At 32.5% G+C, this 19,618-nt stretch overlaps 1 protein-coding gene across 1 annotated transcript in view; it reads left to right on the forward strand.

Annotated features, from left to right (window-relative positions):
* Nucleotides 1–19,618, forward strand: part of LOC143230461 (uncharacterized) — a 43,293-nt gene that overhangs the window by 12,660 nt on the left and 11,015 nt on the right. Inside the window, exons 2-4 of the mRNA XM_076464060.1 lie at nt 852–985; nt 4,845–5,157; nt 12,011–14,241. Coding sequence (XP_076320175.1) covers nt 852–985; nt 4,845–5,157; nt 12,011–14,241 — 2,678 coding nt within the window. The remainder of the gene's footprint in view (nt 1–851; nt 986–4,844; nt 5,158–12,010; nt 14,242–19,618) is intronic.

A 19,618-nucleotide genomic window follows, 5' to 3' on the forward strand; every position in this document is an offset into this window, starting at 1 on the left:
CCCTTTGGTACTGGCCATAATGACGCATAACCCGGAACCAGGACTGGAAAGACCAACTTCAGGTAACTGACGGTGGTTCTGGTACTTGCCTGTTAGTCTTCCTGGCGTGTTATGATCATTACCATTCTGCTACAGGATGTCCTTTACAACTTTATAGACTGGATGTCAACATCAGTTTTATGCAATTTTCTGTTTTTAATTGCTGTTTTGTTTTTACCTTTGTTTACTTTTACAAATTTTACTACATTTACTTTACTTTTACTTTTTTACTGGACATTTGGCTACTCATTATTACGATTTTGCTATTTGTCTTTTAAAACTTCTGTTATTTTACATTTTGATAATGGCTGCTATGACACATAACCCGGAACCAGGACTGGAAAGGCCAACTTCAGGTGACTGACGGTGGTTCTTGAACTTAACTGTTAGTCTTCCTGGCAGGTTATGATCATTACCATTTTGCTAGAGTAAGTACTTTACAATTTCTTTTACTCTGCTTTCTCTCTTCACATTGTAGACTAGGTGACAACATTGGTGCTTTTTCTGTTTTTCAATGATGTTTTGTTTTATCTTCATTTCCTTTTCTGTATTTTACTACATTTAATTTATGTTTACCTTTTTACCGGACGTTTGGTGCAGATAGCCTAGCTGCTTTGTGCCATAAAATACTAAATCAATCAATCAATCAACAATCAGATTTTTCACAGAGAATAGATCCTGTCCGAGCTTCTTGGGTATTTGGTTTGAGTATCGATGTTGATAAAAAAAATATATATATATCAATTTATAACTTTTGTGAAAAAGTTATGTAACAGAATTGTTCCTAAGTTGTAACACTTTAATTATTGCAGGATCAAATCATGTTGTGATGGTGACAGAAGTTACAAGCCCAAACAGTTTTTATTGCCAGCTTCAGAATGCAGGAAAACAGTTAGAGACATTGGCTGTTGATCTTGAAATGTTTTATGGGAGTCTTGTTCCAAAGGTGAGAGTATGCTAGGTAAATAAAAGCTTGCATTATGAATTGATTCATAAGAGTTTGGTATGGTAACACTTCTGATTGGATATTATCAAAGGTTATAATATTTTGAGTGCCAAAAGCTAGAGCTATTGTCCCAGTAATTATAAATCTTTTAGTCTTATATCATTTGTGAAAGAACCTTTGAAAAGTCTGTGAAAAGATGCTTTGCAAGGTCATTTAACAAAGTTGAGAGTTTTATAGAATAGTCAACATAATTTCACTAAGGAAAAAAATCTTGCCTTACAAATCTTTTGACATTTGGTTAAAGGGTTACTGCTCAGGTAGATGAGGGTAAGGGTGCAGATTTGGTGTATCTGGCTTTTCAGAAAACATTTGAGAAGCTGCCACATAAAAGGCATAAAAAATTATCTATTGGTGTAGGGGGTAAGTTAGCAAATTAGGTAAAAGAGTGGCAGGATGGAAGAAAGCTGACGGTTGTTTCAAATGGAGTTCAGACAAACTGGATTAATGTCACAAATGGGGTACCTCAGGACTCAATGTTAAGACATTTGATCTTTCTGATTTGCATCAGTGACATAGATGAAGGAATAGTCAGGAAGTGACTTGTATATTGCAGGTAATATTAACCCTTTCACTTCAGGCTTGATATAATATACATGAGTTCATCCACACATTCACATTTTAACTTTTTGCACTATAACTTTTGTTCCAGTAAAACAGGAAAATCATAACCCTTGTTGCAAGTGTACTTACACGCATGATAAAAAATTTCACAAAGTTGAGGGTTGCACATCATGTAATAAAATAAGTTTTTCTAACATCATGTAATCCACAGTTTCTCAAACTATGCTCCACAGAGCCCTTGGGCTCCGCCATAGTTATCTGTGGCTCTGCGAAGAAATCTTAGAATGTTAATGAGTGAGTTATCTTTCAGACCTATTTGCCTATCTAAATGAAATGAATGCTACAATGCAGGGTACCAGGGTAACACACTTCATAGCTCAGAGTAAAATGGAAGCACTTTGATGTAAGCTAAAACTCTGGGGTGGATGAAAACTTATGAAAGAACTTGATTACTTTGAAAATCTCAGTAGTTTTTTACTTGTGAATGAAATTTCCTTAAGTGAATATGCAAAAGTTTCAGTCTTGCAGCACATATCTAATTTGTGTACAACTGTTAGGAAGTACTTTTCTCCTCATTTAGAAAAATTACTGTGGATTCAAAATACCTTTGTAGACTCTGCAAATGCCAATGATTTGCCTTTGAAAGAGAAAGAAGGCCTCTTTGAAGTTTCAACTGATTACATCCTAAAAACAAAATTTCAGCATGAAGAAATTACACAATTTTGGATTCAAATCGCCATGGAATACCCTGAAATAAGTAACAGAGCTTTGAAAATTGTGATGCATTTTCCAACAAATCTTTGTGAGCAAACATTTTCACTGTATACAGTTACAAAGACCAAATTTAGAAACAGGCTAAATATTGAAGATGATTTGCTGTTACAAGTAACAACCATAACTCCAAATATTGAACTACTTTGTGAACAAAAGCAAGCCCATCCAAACCACTAATAAATAAATAAGTACACTGTACTTTTACTGATATAAATTTTGCAAGCAGAATTTTTTGAACAAGTAAGAAATAAAAATTTATTTTTGAATATTGACACTTTTAATAAATTTATATTCTAAAAGCTTGAAGTAAATTTTATCCAGTGCTAATGACTGATTGTTTCTATTTTTAATGTATTTGTTTTATTAAAGGTCTGGATTTTTTTTTTAATGTGAAGCTTCAAGGGTCTAAAATGTTTGGGAACCCCAAGTGTAATCAAGAGTTCCAGTATAGTATGATAAGTTGCAAGAAATTTGTGAATTTTGATAATTTGTGGCTTTACAGTGCAATATTACTGAGGCTAATTGTGTGTATTTTGTTGTATGAGTAAACAAAATTATCACCCAGAAACCTATTTTACATGGGATGTGAACAAAAATAACTATTCTAGGCTTGCTGAGAGCTGGTACTGTGGAATCTCAAGTGTAAAAAATTGGTGAAATATTACATAACTACATGTATTTAGAAGTCATGACTGCAAGTAATTTCAAGAATTAACAATTCTGGTAGCTAAGTTATATTGGTATTGGAATAAATAAAAAAAGTAAATTAAATTGAAAGGACAATTGTTATATCTAATCAAAACTTGGGTTTTGTTTATCCTACATTTATGAGTATGAATAAGTTCATTTCCCAGTCAGAAAAAACTTTGATAATTCAAACTGGTTTTTCCCACAATTAAAAAACAACAACATTAATATACGGTGATGCCTGGTAGTTAAAAGAACTTGAAAAGTTCATACAGTGTAATAGGTTGTGTTGAAATTTACTAATATTTAAATTGTAACATGCAACAATCTGATATGTTACATTCAGTAATTAAATGAAAAACAGTATTCCATAATTCTTTGACTTTTAAGATTAATGGCAGTTTTGAAGCTGAACAAACCTGATGGAGTTCTGGCTTCAATATATGAATGAGTTGAGCTGTCGTTTATATACATGCTGTGTGAGTGTTGTATAGCCATCTATTCAATCTTAGTGAGAGTAAGTGATGAAAATAGCTTCCATATAAAAGAGAGCTTATTCATTTGTGAATTAAACTATCAGCTCAGTTTCACTTTTAAACTGTCATTTTGTTATGTTCAAATAAAGTGGCTGTTTTTATTATTACAGTTTATTTTTATTCAGTAAAGAAAAAAATGACCATTTTCATCACTTTCTTTACAAAGGGAATAAATTTAGTATCATGTTTATTCTTATACAAGACAATCAATTTGTCCTTTTTACCCGTAAAAATTTGTGAATTTACTTTTGTTTAAGCTGTTCGTAATATAGATGTAAGACCTCTGAGATCTTGTTTAGTTCAAAGCACTTTATGTTGCTGGTAATTAGCAAATGTGGTCTTAAGTATTTTTCTTTTTTCATAATTAAATATATAGTTTCCTAATTAAACATATACAAAAACCCATAAGCATTACCATGCATTTTCTTTCTAAAAAATGATAAAATGTTCTCTAGTAGTTTGCAACTATTATTACTGCAATAAGTAGAATGCATATAGCTTATTGAAGCATGTAAACACACTTCTGATTGCAAATACACATTCTATAAAACAGCATATCCTTTGATTGTGCCATCATAATGTTTTACCTTTCAGCTCGTGGGTGAGGTGTATTAAAATTTCAGTAGCTTGCTCTGGTATGTCTCTTTTCTCAGTCAGTGCCCTATTATAAGTAGATAGTTTTTTTATTAGTTTAGGCTGAATGAATAACTAGAGTGAATTATGAGTTACTGTTATTGAGAATTTTGGTTGGGAATAGTACATTTTTAATATATGTTAAATGCAATAGCATTACTATGAATATTAAAATTTATAATTTATTAGTTAACAGTTTCACAGACTTTTAGACCATTTTTTGAGCTGGCTCATTTGGATAACTTCATTTCTTGTATGTCACTTCCCTTTTTTTTTTTCTAATAAGCCATCTCACATAATAAGCCACAGACAGGGACAGGTGTGGTATATGTGAGAATTTATGGTTCTTAAGCATTCTGATTTGCTTCTTTCTCAGTTTCTTTTTTGTTAATTTCTGAGGAATGTGAAATTAGGTTAAATGTGGTGCATCAATACTGCTATATAGGTTTTCACCTCTGCAGATACTTCAAATCCTAAATAAGATATGTTTTATAATTTCTGCCTTATAATTTTTAACCATATTGTTATTGTTTGCATTGTCTTCTCTGTTGTTTTTCTAAAGCATGATTTTTATATGACTTGTACATCTTTTTTGTTTCCATACATAGGATGAAGTTTTGACAAATCCTAGAGAGGATACTCCATGTGTAGCTCAGTTTAGTGAAGACGGTGCTTGGTATCGAGCATTGGTCACTAAAGTTTTGCCATCAGGGGAGTATGAAGTATTATTTGTGGATTATGGCAATTCTGAATGCTGTCATCAAGATGTTGTAAAATGTATTAAGCCTCAATTTTTAAATCTTCCAAAACAAGCAGTTTGGTGCACACTTGCTGGTGTGCCTCATATGGTATGGTCATCTGTAAACAGAGAAAATTTTGAAACTATGGTCTTAGGAAAAACTCTGTCAGCTCTGTTTAAAGGTAAGATTAATGTAGCTTTAATATTAACATTTTTTGCAAACCATATTTTGTATTTACACATTTGTTACTGAAGAGTAAATTATTGTAACTCAAACTGATTTTTTTCCATTTCCTTCCAAATTCCATACAAAGTTGCATTTCAAATATGAAATACTGATTAGTTTCCCTGTTTAGTTTTAACTCATGCTGTTAAAAAACATTACTCAAAATTTGTGAATGTCCTTTACTTATTTGCAGGTCATGTATGTTGCTTATCCATAATACTCTACATTCTCACATTCCATGTGACTTATTTTGTATGTGTCAGGGGATTTTACATCAGTATGGTATTTTTGCCATATGTTAGATTTTTTTCTTTTTATTGTCAACAGCTAGCTCATTCACAGTAGAATTGTGATCTTTCTGATGACTGTTTTTTCTGTTATCAGACTTTCTTCTTCAGTACTGTTGCTCAGTTCTTTTCCAGGCCTACTATGCCATGTTCTCTCCTCTTGTCTATTTCAGAATAATTCTGTTCCATTATTTTTTGTACTTCTTCCATGATTGTGTTTATCTTCAGCATCTTGGCTGGTTGTTATATTCAGTTCTTTGTTAGTGAAGTTGGCTCCTTACCCCTTGGGTATGTCGGATGTTACCAAATCCTTAGACATTTCTTTTTAGTAGTCAACCAGTATTTTTCATTTTTTGGAGTCAGTGTCTGTAGAATTAGGTTTTTGTTCTTCAGTTTGTTCAAAACTTGTCATATTTTTTCATGGTGTTTCTCATGGCTGGGGCTTTTCTATTTATGACCCTTTTGTCCTTGTTATTTTTCATTTTGAAATATGGTCATCTGTGGAATGGTTGCTCTTCAGTTGCCTGACTTCTCTTCTTGCATCTTCATAATTTGTGTATTAAATTCTTTTCCCCAATGATCCATTCTATTTTGTTATAAGCTTTGTTTATATGTTTTTGTTATTTTCTTTTTTCTTGGAAGGCTATTTATTTATATCTAGGTAGAGCCTTTCACCCTAAGACTTGGGCTGTGAGAAATGGACACTACTTTGTTCTATTTTTGTTCCTTTTTGCAAGAGTAGAGTTGTAATGGAAACTCTTCAAGAGAATCATAATCTGTTTTGATTTGTTTTTTAACTATGCATGATTTTCATTTCACATATATTGCTACATCAACCTTAATGAGTGGTATGTGCATCATGAACTGTAAACTGTAAGCTTTGAAATTGCCAGGGCAGTTCAATTACTGTTATGAAAACTTGTTTATATTAGCAATTAATGACACAGGTGATTGTTGCTGTGAAACTACATTGTGCATTAAAATAAGTGTAAAAGTTGATTTTGTTTCATTGTGTTTGCTATATGTGTGAAATTAACATTTTCTGTACATGGAAGAGAAAATACATATAATGAGTGTTCAAGAGATGCAGTTACAGTTTGATAGCATCATATTCCATTTTGTTAACAGCTTTATTTGTACCATAAAGTAATAATGAAACAGCTAGAATCTTGTATAATTGAAAGAGTTCAGGAACTTAAAAGTTAATCCATATTCATTTTTTTGGCAAATCTTGTCTTTATCTCCAAAAACAAGTGTCTGTCATTATAGTGATTGAATCAAAAATAACTGTTTCTTTAATGTTTATTATTTTGTGCATGTTGACACACACACACATATTGCAAACTGTGATGTGTGTTTGAGTGTTCGTCTCCTCTTTAAAAATAACACACAGGCAGAGCTCAATATTCAGTTTTGAAATGGCAGAACTGGCATGAATAATATTGATGCCAAATTTTATCTAATAAGCAGGATAGTCTACACTAAATTGTTAGGAAGTAGTCAGACTATCATTTATAATTCAAAATGTGATGTAACTTAAACAATAAAAATGTATATTTACCATATGTTATTATCAAGTAGCTCTTAGCATGACTCAAATGTTCAACAATTACTTTTTAAGGTGGGTTGTATAAGTAACTCAATACTTTGGCTCTAGGTGAAACTAAAGTGTACCACAGTTAACCTTTTTAAACTTCTTAAAATATTTTAAGTTAGTAGATTAACTTAATCTTTTCCAATCACTGGGGATGGGTACCTTTGCTTATATATATCAGGTATAATAAAAATGAACATATAAGACTTTATTTTTTAAATGATTTGATAATTTCTTACAATTTGTTGAAAAAGATGTTTATAAAATGCATATTTCTGTTAAATCCTTGCATGATTGTATGTTTAACTGTCTATGTTCATACCTAGTTTTTGGTATGGGATGATTCAGTGCTGAGTAGCTGATAGAGAATTTTCTTGAACTTTTTAGAATGTTGTAGAACTTTCCATAGTAACACACACACACACACACACACACAGGGGCTCACTACTCACCACTTTAGTTTACTTCTATCTGCCTGTGTGAACACACAGACCTATTTGATTTTATCAGAGATGGCATCAAGAAGCTGCAAGCATTCTGCTATGTATGTGGCCAGTTTATCAAGACAAGAGTGAAAAAGTACCCTGACAGCATCTGCTAAAATGTGTGAAGACTACAAGGCATATTTCGAAATGCCTGTTGGGGATGAAGATAAACCCTGGGCACCTCATTTTATCTACTAGCACTGCAAAATAATTAGAAGGTAAGACAGACAGTTTTTGATTGCATGCTTTTAAAATTTAAACATCAAGATCTTGCTAGAAACCTTGAAGTATGATGAGTATGGCTGGGAGGTTATCGGAGACTTCAAAATTGTGGAATTTCCCAATGGGTTTCCAAGGCAGTTTTACCAAGTTTCCGTGTTATCTTTGCCTTTGATACAGTAGGGATACTGCAGCTCACTACAACAGGAAGCACTGTCAGGACGTTCTCTGTGGGGAGGCACATTGTCAACTGTGAGCCACTAGTGGACTTCAAGAAGGTGTTGTTCCCACTATTGCACATAAAATTGGGTCTTATGAAACAATTTGTCACAACACTTAATAAGGAGCTTGAGGCAAGGGTCAAAGCTGGTGTCATTGTTGGACCACAAATAAAGAAGACCCCGGAGTGCACAGAATTCCCCATGAAGCACAGTAGGAAAGAAAAAAAAGCTTGGGGCAGTTTTGTCACAGTGGTTTTGATCTTCTTGGGCAGTTACAAGGCTGAAAATTATGTGGAACTGGTTGAAGTTCTAGTAAAGAACTATGGCAAAATGGGCTGCAGGATGTCTCTGAAAGTCCATATCCTTGACACTCATCTTGGTAAATACAAGGAGAGCATGGGAACATAATCAGAGGAACAAGGTGAGCGCTTCCACCAAGATATATACTGGACTTTGAACGTTACTACCAAGAAGTGTATATCAAAAACATGATGGGAGACTATATTTGGGGACTGATACTTGAAAGTGAATTACATTACACTTGCATATCTCGTAAAAATAGTTCTAAACATTTTTGTATAACTTTAGTATAAATACATGTAAATCTTGATTCATATGTTGTTTTATTCAAAACTTATGTAAATAAAAATGTACAACTTTGCCCGTTTTTTTTAATAGAAAATAAGTTGAATTCTAAATTTCATTATCCAGGTCACAAAAGCAAAGTTTGAAGAGAATAATGGACATTCACTGTACTTTTACAACATAAGCAATTAAGAAATAACATGTACTATTCAGGAACAAAATTTGTGTTACATAGTGTAATGCAAACAATATTTCTGAGATGTCATTATGCACTATGGCTATTGCATTGACACATTTTGCCTCAGACTGATAGTTTTGTATAGCATTTGATTAACCTTAATATGAACTTTATATCATGTTAGGTTAGAAATGGCCCTAGTATGCCTAATCAGCTTATGTCAGCAGATTTTTTATATTCCACACCTACTTCATAACTGTGGTTAAAAAAAATGGGGATTTTGACTCACCCAGCATATACACTGCTGGCCAAAATCTTAAGGCCAATGAACATAAAGAAAAAATATGCATTTTGTATTGTTAGACTCAACCACTTATTTGAGTAGAGCTTCGAAAGATGAAAATAAGAAAAGGGGAAAAAAACAACTTTTTTAACACTATGAAATTAGCCTAAATACTAGCTGGTCAAAAGTTTAAGACCATAGCAAAAAGAAGTCCTAAACAGTGTAGGAAATGCCCAACAAGAGGTCTCAGTAGTGAGTTGCACAACCGTCATTGTGAATAACTTCAAACATTCACTTTGGCATGGTTGATATAAACGTTTGCAGAAGGCTGGCTGGAATGTTATTCCACGTGGTCAAAAGTTTAAGACCATACTGAAACGAAGCGTTAATTGGTAAACACATAACAAAATTTAGTCATTTGTGTTCAAGCATTAGCGTTGTCAACATCTCCCACTGACATCTCCTGTGTTACATTGAGTAAAAACATGGTAAAGGCTAAAAAGTTGACAGAGTTTGAATGTGGCAGAATTGTTGAGCTGCAAAAGCAAGGTCTCTCTCAATGTGCCATCACTGGTAAGATTGGATGTAGTAAAACTGCTGTTGCAAATTTCTTAAAAGAACCTGAGGGATAGGGAACAAGAATTTCAAGTGGTCGGCCCAAGAAAATTTCACCAGTGTTGAGCAGGAAGATTCGAGGGATTGTCCAGCAAGACACCAGCCAATCATCGAACCAGATTAAGGCCCTTAGGGATGCAGAATGCATCTTAAGAACAATAAAATGGCATCTACAAGAGAAAGGCTTTAAAAACTGTAAACTTCTTCAAAGGCTATGCCTTCTTCCACACCACGAAACAGCTCGGTTAAACTTTGCTGAGAAGCACCAAACATGGGATGTAGAAAAGTGGACAAAGGTTTTGTTCTCTGATGAGAAAAATTTAACCTGGATGGTCCAGATGGTTTCCAACGTCACTGGCACAATAAGGATATCCCACCGGAGACATTTTCTACACGACCCAGAAATGGAGGTTCCACCATGATCTGGGGTGCTTTCTCCTTCCATGGAACAATGGAGCTTCAGGTTATGCAGGGGCTTCAAACAGCAGCTGGCTGCATTGGCATGTTGGATAGAACATTCTTATTGACTGAAGGCCCTCACTTGTTTGGAAATGACTAGATCTTTCAGCAGAACAACGCAGCAATCCACAATTCCTGCAGGACAAAGGATTTTTCATGGCGAATAACGTAATTCTTTTGGACCATCACCCAAACTGAACCCCATTGAACATGTTTGGGTGTGGATGGCAAGGGAAGTCTATAGAAATGGATGTCAATTCCAAATAGTGCATGATCTTCATGAAGCCATCTTTACCATGTGGAATAACATTCCAGCCAGCCTTCTGCAAACGTTTATATCAACCATGCCAAAGTGAATGTTTGAAGTTATTCACAATGACGGTTGTGCAACTCACTACTGAGACCTCTTGTTGGGCATTTCCTACCCTGTTTAGGACTTCTTTTTGGTATGGTCTTCAACTTTTGACCAGCTAGTATTTAGGCTAATTTCAGTGTTCACATTTTCCCTATTAAATGCTAAAAAGGTTATTTATTTTAATTTTCCCTTTTCTTATTGTCATCTTTAGAAGCTCTACTCAAATAAGTGGTTGAGTCTAACAACACAAAATGCATATTTTTTCTTTATGTTCATGTGGTCAGTTGGTAATAATCATGTTTTATTTATCTTTTTAATGAACATATATTTACATTTTCTATGTATCACTGACACAAATATATAATATATATATATATATATATATGATAATGCCATAATGTTATTATTAAGTTCAAACAAGTAATTTAAAATCTTTGAAATTCAGGACTGTACTAATTGCATAAGAAATGAATAGCTTCATTGACGTTGCATTATAATTAAATGTTTAAATAAAATCAGAAATGAAAAAAATAACCATTCTTGATTGCATGTGAAATATGTTAATAAGTCATAAAACAGAAACACCATTGAACCATTGGATGTATTATTAAAGATATGACTAAGTTTTAACTATGTGAGTACATATCCTTTTTGCGTCATTTCTAGAATGAGATGTTTTTAACTATGTCAGTACATATCCTTTTTGCTTCATTTCTAGAATGAGTTGTTTTTAACTATGTTGAATACTGTTATTAAGAACATATGGATGGTTTTTGTCACTGGCCTATTTAAGATTCTCACCTGTTAAAAAATGATGCATTTTGCTTACCATGTCTGTTGTATGACTTGTTATAGGTTACTTATTGGATAGTCTTGGTGCTCCAAGTTGATCCATATTCGTTTGTGCTCCAATGCCATTCATTACAAGGGGTATCCACATCTTTCAAATTTTAAATTCTGTAAGTTACTCTATTCAGAGTGTATGAATATCTTGTGTGAGATAGTTTTGTTAAATACCCTTCTCAAAAGTGATCAATTTGTAGTGGTATCGCACTATCTGTAAAATGCCGAAGCATGTAAAAATGTATTTCTGGTACATTGTGTTCCACCATGGCTTTATATTGGTTGTGGTTATTACATATCTTGCTAACTTTCATACTCAAAATCTTTCAGTGGATTACTACAGTACATCGTAAAGAGAAGTTTGGAAGGATATGTGGTTACAGAGCAACTACAAAACTGTTTAATTTTAAACATTATTTTTCTGATCATGATTAGCTGTTAGATGTGTTATATTCATTTTTTACCACAGTTGTAATGTATTTTTTAAAGTTTGATAACAAAACAACAACAATAAATAACTAAGATGTTACACAGACATTTTAATTTATGAATATTAGATTAGGTCACTAGTGTTTTCCCCATCTTGTAATAATGTATGGGTATATATGTAAGAAAAAATTTTATGGTAAGAAAACATTAAAAAAATATTTTAACGTTTTTAAATGTTTAAATTTCAAACTGTTAGGTACTGGACCAGGAGAATGTCAGTATCAGGTAGAGTTGATAGATGGAAGCAACAACAAGATAAACACCATTCTTCAAGCTACTATCAAGGGTAAAACCTCATTTCAATCTAGTCCTTCAAAAGCATCACCCAAACGTTTTTTAGGTCTTGAAAAAGATGCTTGTGAAAAAAATTCCCCTGATGGATTTCAATCAGTTGCAAACAGTTTCACAAGACTAACCAGAGATATCAGTAAATGGGGTAATAATCCACAAAGAAATGTATATAAAGGGAAACAATTTGGGAAAGTGACCTCCCCTGGAAGTTCTTCAATTGAAAATGAACCAATATCCAGAAAAGACTTTGGTAGGAAGGAGGCAGGTGTTCAGCACTTTTCACATACTTCTGACAAAAGTCAGTGGAGAGATCGCCCCTCAAAATTTGCTAAAGCTGATTTTAATCGTCCACGAATATCTAGTGGAGATTCCAGATCTTCAGATGAGTCTAGTGGTAGCTCAAAGAGAAATATTAAACATCCAGAAAGATTCTTCATAGATGAATTCCAATCTTCAAAACATTCTGTGTTGAACCAAAATCAAGATTTTGTTTCAAGGTCAAAAAATCAGAGCTCTTCTTTACAAAGAGAAAATTTTGCAGATAAAGTTTCCACCAATTTTAAAGAACTGGTAATACCAGACAAAGCTTTTAGAGACGTCACTGTTGTCTATGCCATTAGTCCAAGTGAATTTTACTGTCAGTTGACTGAACATGCTTCTGAACTCGTAGAAGTAATGAAGAAGTTGGATGTAACATACAGTGAATTGAATGATAGCAGCCTATCTTTGATTAATCCACATGTTGGAAGTCCATGTGCAGTTTTTTATTCAGCAGGTGGTACTTGGTATCGAGGAAAAGTTGTTTCCTTACTAGACACCTTCATTGAGGTACAGTTTGTCGATTATGGAAATTCTGAGAAAGTTTCTTCCAATAAGGTTAAGATTTTGAAGTCTGAATTTTTCTATTTGCCAATACAAGCAATTAAGTGCAGCTTGTATAATACCCTTCCTCTGGAATCTTCCTGGACCACTGATGATGTCAATAAGTTTTCTGAAATGACAAAGGAAAAATCTTTAGTGGGACAGTTTGTTCACAAACAGGTCAATGGCAGTTTCCTAGTTAATCTCATTGATATGGATAAATTAGAGAATGATATTTTGAACAAAGATTTTGTTGAATCTGGACATGGAAAGACACTTGGAATGAAAACACCAATTATAAGGTCTCTGTCTTCTGCTATTGCAGATGTGGAAATTGCAGATCCTTCAGTTAGGGTAGGTGAAAAGGAAGTTGTTCAGGTGACATGGGTTATGAATCTTAGAGAGTTCTACTTACAACTTCAGTCAAGTTGCCAACAGTTTAACTCTTTAATGTGTGAAATTCAGGCTTTCTACAGCACTTCTACCTCAGCAGCTACACCTGTTGATCACCCAAAGATAAATCAAGTGTGTGCTGCAAGATTCACAGAAGATGATGCTTGGTATCGTGCAAGAATCCTTTATGTGAAAGATGGTATGGTTGGTGTACTTTATGTTGATTATGGAAATGGCCAAGAAATACCACTAGATAGGATCAAGTACTTGCTGCCAGATTTTGCAGCTTTACTTCCTTCTCAAGCTGTGAAGTGTTACTTAAAAGGTGTCAAACCACCTAATGGTAATTTACCTTCTATTGATGAAAGCACATATAATAGTTTCTTTGCAGGAAACATGGAATGCACATTTATAGAAAAGGTAGATAGTGGATTTTTAGTAGACATGGAACGGAATGGAAAGAACTTAGCTGAAGAGTTTATTTTAAACAATTTAGCAGAAAGAGAAACTCTATTAATTCCAGAACAGTCAAAATTTGAAATGCGTACCTATCTACAATCACCAAGGTTTGAACACAAGATAGTTAAATTAAACCAAATTTTAGAAGTTGTTGTATCTTTTGTGGAAAACCCACAGTCTTTTTGGTGTCAGTTAAAACAAACCATTCCTCAGCTTGAATCCTTAATGGAACAGATAAATTCCTACTACTCATCACTCTCAGATGATCAAGACATCCTTTCTGCTTCAGAGAAGTTTTGTGTGGCAAAGTTTAGCAGAGATGAAAGTTGGTACAGAGCTTTTATTCAGGAACACGTATCATCAGAAATTATTAGAGTCTACTGTCTTGATTATGGAAACTCGGAGGAAGTGAAATTTTCTAAGGTTAGGTTCTTCAATTTGTTTTTTAAAAGAAATTATAATAAAATTGTGGAACTATTTGTTTTAAAAACAGTTTATTAATCACCTAAGTCCCAGAACAAAAAAAAAAGAAAACCTTTTATTGGAAAGGGGAAGTTAAACATAAAATAACTAGAAAATGACACTGGAAATGTTATACTTAACATGGTGAAAAATTTAGGTTTAAGATAAAATTTTGAAAAATAATCTGACTCGTGTTTTTACTAGTCTGGGCACAATGATTTTCATGTAACGAACAAAGTCCTTTTTTTTTATCTTATAATTTTCATATTTCATCTGTATAGCCTTTGAAACCTCCAACATGAATGTCAAGTTTTTTAAACTGTATTTATATACTATTTTGTCTACCCTTAAGTTAGAAACTATAATACATAATTATACAATTTTTTGTTTTATTTGTATCTTAAACATGTAATCCTATGTTTTCATGAGTGATGTGTATAGGTTTTGGATTTTTTTTTTTCTCTCACTTCAGTGTTTTGTAGTTACTGACAACTTTTGCCCACTTATTTTTGATAATGTTCTCATTTGGTAATTATGCATCTAATATTAGTACTACAGAAATGTGTCTGTTTAACTTATGGATCCAAGATTCATATATTATTTACCAGTTTATTTTCATGCTATCAACTTATACATTTGCTGTAAAGTTACTGTACATTACAATGATTTTCAACATGTTTACATCAAAAACAGCTGTTTTGTAACTTACAAAAAATCCTGTTTAATCACTTGACCTCAGAAAACTGAATGGCTGTGATACATCACTCTTTGGCACTGATGTTTATATAGAAATATTTACATGGGAGTGAAAATTGTTTCACAACAAACAGTACGAAAGCAATTACTGAAAGTTAATACTAGTAATCTTTATTTCAAACATCAACCCTGCCAAAGTACTCATACTGCAATATGTTTCACAGTTATACTTGATATTTGATTAAAAAACTTTATTATTAATGCATGTCAATTTACCATCAAGACAGTTCATAATTCAAAGCTTTATATTATCTGTCTTCTAATTTCAGAAGAAAATATGTAAATTCTCAATATTCACTTTTCTGTATCATGTGATATGTCTGCATTCTGAATTATTCATTTTAGACTTTCTTTGCACCCTTGCATGACCTTCTGGGTGTCTTATCAGATACACTTTTACTATAAAAATTAATAAATCAAAATAAAAGTTTCTAAATTACTCCTTTTAGACTTTACATTCTTGCATGACCTTCTGAGTGTCTTATCAGATACACATTTATACTATAGAAATTAGCAAATCAAAATATCATTTCTAGCTTCCAGTGTCAGTACTTTATTAAATTAAAATCATATCCAAATGCTATGCCTCTTTCACTCTATCATTCAAAATATATTGACATTTCTCTAATGTAAACAGTAGTATTGTTTGTAACCAACAGAAAGAGCAAATTGTTCTTAACAAGGTTTGTTAGGAAGTTAATGTATTTGTAATTGTTTTTAAATTTCATGCACTTTGTAATTAGACACATGGCTTCAATTTTATTGTTTGTGATTGTTTTCTGATCTAATCAGAGAATGAAATTTTTAACAATTCTTTTTTAATTATGTTGTCTGTACATGTTTTGTGCTTTAAAATGTGTTTATGATCTGTGACTAACTACCTCCTGTTGTATTTGTTTATGGCTGGAGGATTGATGCTGAAGTAGACTCATATATATAAGAGTAAAACTAGATTTAAAGAAAGTGGATGTGAAAAGGATAATACTTGAAACTTTAGAGATAAGAACTACTTGAAACAGGTAAAATAATACAGTGAAGAACAGCAAAAAGTATTTTTCAACATTTCATTTCACTGCATCGATTATGACTAATGATCTTGCTATGGTATTAAGTTAGATTGTTGAACTTTGACCTTTTATCTTTGGTAATGTTTTTAAGAAAGGAAAAACTGCTGATCTACATGTACATAAGTATCAATCCTTTCACTACAGGTTTGGTATAATATACACAAGTTTGTTCACACTTTTGCACATGTTAAGTATTTGCACTTAGTAAAGATTGCAAGTATTTCATGTAGAAAAATCAGATTTTGAATGAGATATTTTGCTAAAGATTTGTTTGTGAAAATAGTCTTTTTTGTTACTAGTTTGAGTGCAAAGTGATTTCATGTTATGATTAGAGAAACTATTCTTCATCCCAAAAATCTCACATTTTTTGCATAATCTCTGGAATTTCCTAAATACATTTCATTTACTTGTTTTCAGTAAGACTTTATATTTTGTTATTTTCTATACTTTATATGAGGTCTGTCACTTGATCAACCTTGAAACCATCATAAAATATTAGAAAATAAATGTTATGTTTTTTTTTATGCTGGAATGACTACAGAGAACACAAAAATACAGATGTTTAGTTTAAGTAACTTAACTCTCATAATGCTTCATATATTTATTATATTTTATTAACCTTCTAGTTATGCCTAGCTAACCTTATATAACTTGCATTGATACAGTGCACATGCACTCAGGTCACATATCCAGCAATATAAAACTGACATTTAGTCTGCCCTGTGTTGGCTGTGTTGTAGTGGACTAGTATTTTGTAGTGTACAGTCACATTTCAGTTATTATACATGTATGTAGATTATTATTATTCAGAAATAAATAACTAAACTTATTTTTCTCAAAATATAGAATAATAAATCAAGAAATAAAGCAAACAATTATCTCCTCACCAACAACCTTAGTTGTTGCTGGACAAAGGTTGCTAAGCCTTTCACACTTTTCTACATGGAGGGTATAAAAAAATAATTAAGGTTTTATATATACAGTTGAATAATCAAAGAAATCAGAAATAACTACACTTGTACCATAGAATTGCACTATACTTCATTAAGCCTAGTAACTAAGATTTATTTAGATTTTAAAAAATATAAAACTTTGAGCAGACTAAAGACACAACCTATCTCCTTGAAACCTTGGATTGAAAGAATGTTGTAGGCAGATTGAAAGAATGTTATAGCTTTTCACAGATTAAAATGGCTGAGAAAACCATTCTGGGGACATTCTAAGCTGTTTGATCTGGTAATATGAGTTGCACATATGTCATGTAATTTTCAACTTGTGTCAAGGTATTTTTAGTCAGACACTGTTCAAAGATCAGTAAAACAGAAACTTAATAAATGTATGTTATGAGATTTAAGCTATTTAGAATAAACATTTGTTGTTTTTGTTACAATTTGCAGTTATTCTAGAAGAAAAGAAGTGTAATTTACATTTTTCTTAATTTTTATGATGGTTTTGAGGCCAGTCAAATTGACCATCATATAGAGTTGTACTGATAAAATAACAGGTTGAATTTTTCCTTTTTTATCTAAAAACACATTTGATGGTAATCTGGAATGATAGAGATTATGAAAATGAAACTTGATAATTTTCAGATAAAATTGTTTTTTAAATTTTAAAATCAAAATCACTTTGCATATTGGATAGTCAACATTTAAAATAAAAAATACAATAAAATCTTGATGTTTAATTTAAAAATCTGATATTTTATGTGAAAGTCTTGTAATACTTACTAATAACCTGTAACATTTTTTTAAAGATACACTTATATTATCAGACATTATGGTATAATTTACCTTCATTGATACCTTCAAGGTTACAAAATGGTTGAATTAAGCTGTTTTTTTTTTGTTGTCTATCATTGTAATAGGGTATCTATCGAAAGTGACCAAGAAGTGTTTCTTAGTATAAGTATCATTAAATATTTTCAGGCTTAAGTGAAATAGCTTAATCCCCTCCCTTTAAAAAAAAAAAAAAAATCATACCACACCATGGAAACATGAAGACGGTGAGAAACTCTTGATTCTTCAATGTGTACAGTCATAATGTCAGTTTATTAGTAAGGCAATATTCTACCATAAAAACATGCAGTGAAAGTCTCACAATTCGTATTGCAGTGTGTAATTATTTGTAATTGATCATGTTTCTATAAATCCTTGTAATTTCTTTTATTTTGAGAAACTGTTCGGTAACTTAATAGAAACTCGCTTGGCAGGCAACTAAATTCCTTGTAACATTCAACCTGAAGAAAACTTCCTGTGTGAAATTGAGAACCCAGTAGTTTTTCATTTTGATCTTGACAAGTTTTTCATTGTTTAACTTAAATTGAGATATTCTAACAAGTTAGACTAAATTATCATAAGAAAACTATTTCATTATTCACCAAGGTTTTTATAAAGAAAAATAAAGTTAGAATTGGATTTTTCTCGGCATATGAATGAATCCTAAAAAGAAGTGAATTAGCTAACATATTACAGTAGTTGATCAGTATAACAAAATTGCTCAATTTTTAATATTTATTATAAATATATCAGGAGCATTTTATGTTTAGTTAATTTTAGTGTTTTTTTTCTGAAATATTTTAAAATCACAATTGGGCATTTAGAATGATGTTAAGATATACACTTTTTGATATAAGGACTTGCACATTATGAATGACAATGTTAACTTCTTTAGAATTTTGTGAAGAGTACTACAGAAACCTGTGCAGTTTTTTGAAATACATGCTCATTATCTTTCTTTATAATATGTTCACATACTGTGTGCAGAATGGTAATTATACTTAACATCAGTAGTTGAATTAGCCCTACAGTTTCACTGGCTAGATAACCCCTTTTGACTAGCCAGTAGAAGCCAAGTTCACCCTGGATGCGTCTTTACTAGCTGTAGTGAAGTTGGCAGCTCCAAAGCCTGTGAGTGCCTGAAAATGCAAGTTTGTACCAGACAAACTTGTCAGCTGCTGTTTAAAAAAAAAAAAAAAATCTTGGTGGTCAGCTAAACATTAGAAGGTGTCCAGTTTGCAGGTGTGTAATAAACTCAAGAAAATGCTACTAATCTTGTGCCCACTTGTAGTTCAACCCTTATATCCTGAAGTTGATAGAGGCTTTTCTAGAACTGGAGTTAACTCGAGAGTTAATTAGATTCCAGGGATTTGTTTCAGAGTGAAAAAATAAGGTCCGAGCTGCAGTGATAGACTTTGCTTGTCACCATTATCAGTAGGCTAGCTGTTCATAATGCATCCATGAACAAAATGCCACCCCAGGTCCATCTCTAGCATTGATTTTAGTCCAAAAGCTGGAGATAGAAAAGGGGGTGTTCACTTTAATGGCAGTCTAGCCATTGCTTGCCAAGAGGCCATGTGAGACATGTTAAAAGGTAACCAAGTACAGCTTTGCCAACAACACTTGACCAACATTACTATATAGCTGATATTGCAACAGACCCTGATGCTGCAGCAGCACTGCCAAGAGAAGTCTGTAAATTGGGTGGTGGAGGCTTGCACCCTGTACAACCTCAAG

The sequence above is a fragment of the Tachypleus tridentatus genome, chromosome 10, assembly GCF_004210375.1.
Source record: "Tachypleus tridentatus isolate NWPU-2018 chromosome 10, ASM421037v1, whole genome shotgun sequence".
NCBI classification, from domain to species: Eukaryota; Metazoa; Arthropoda; class Merostomata; order Xiphosura; family Limulidae; genus Tachypleus; species Tachypleus tridentatus.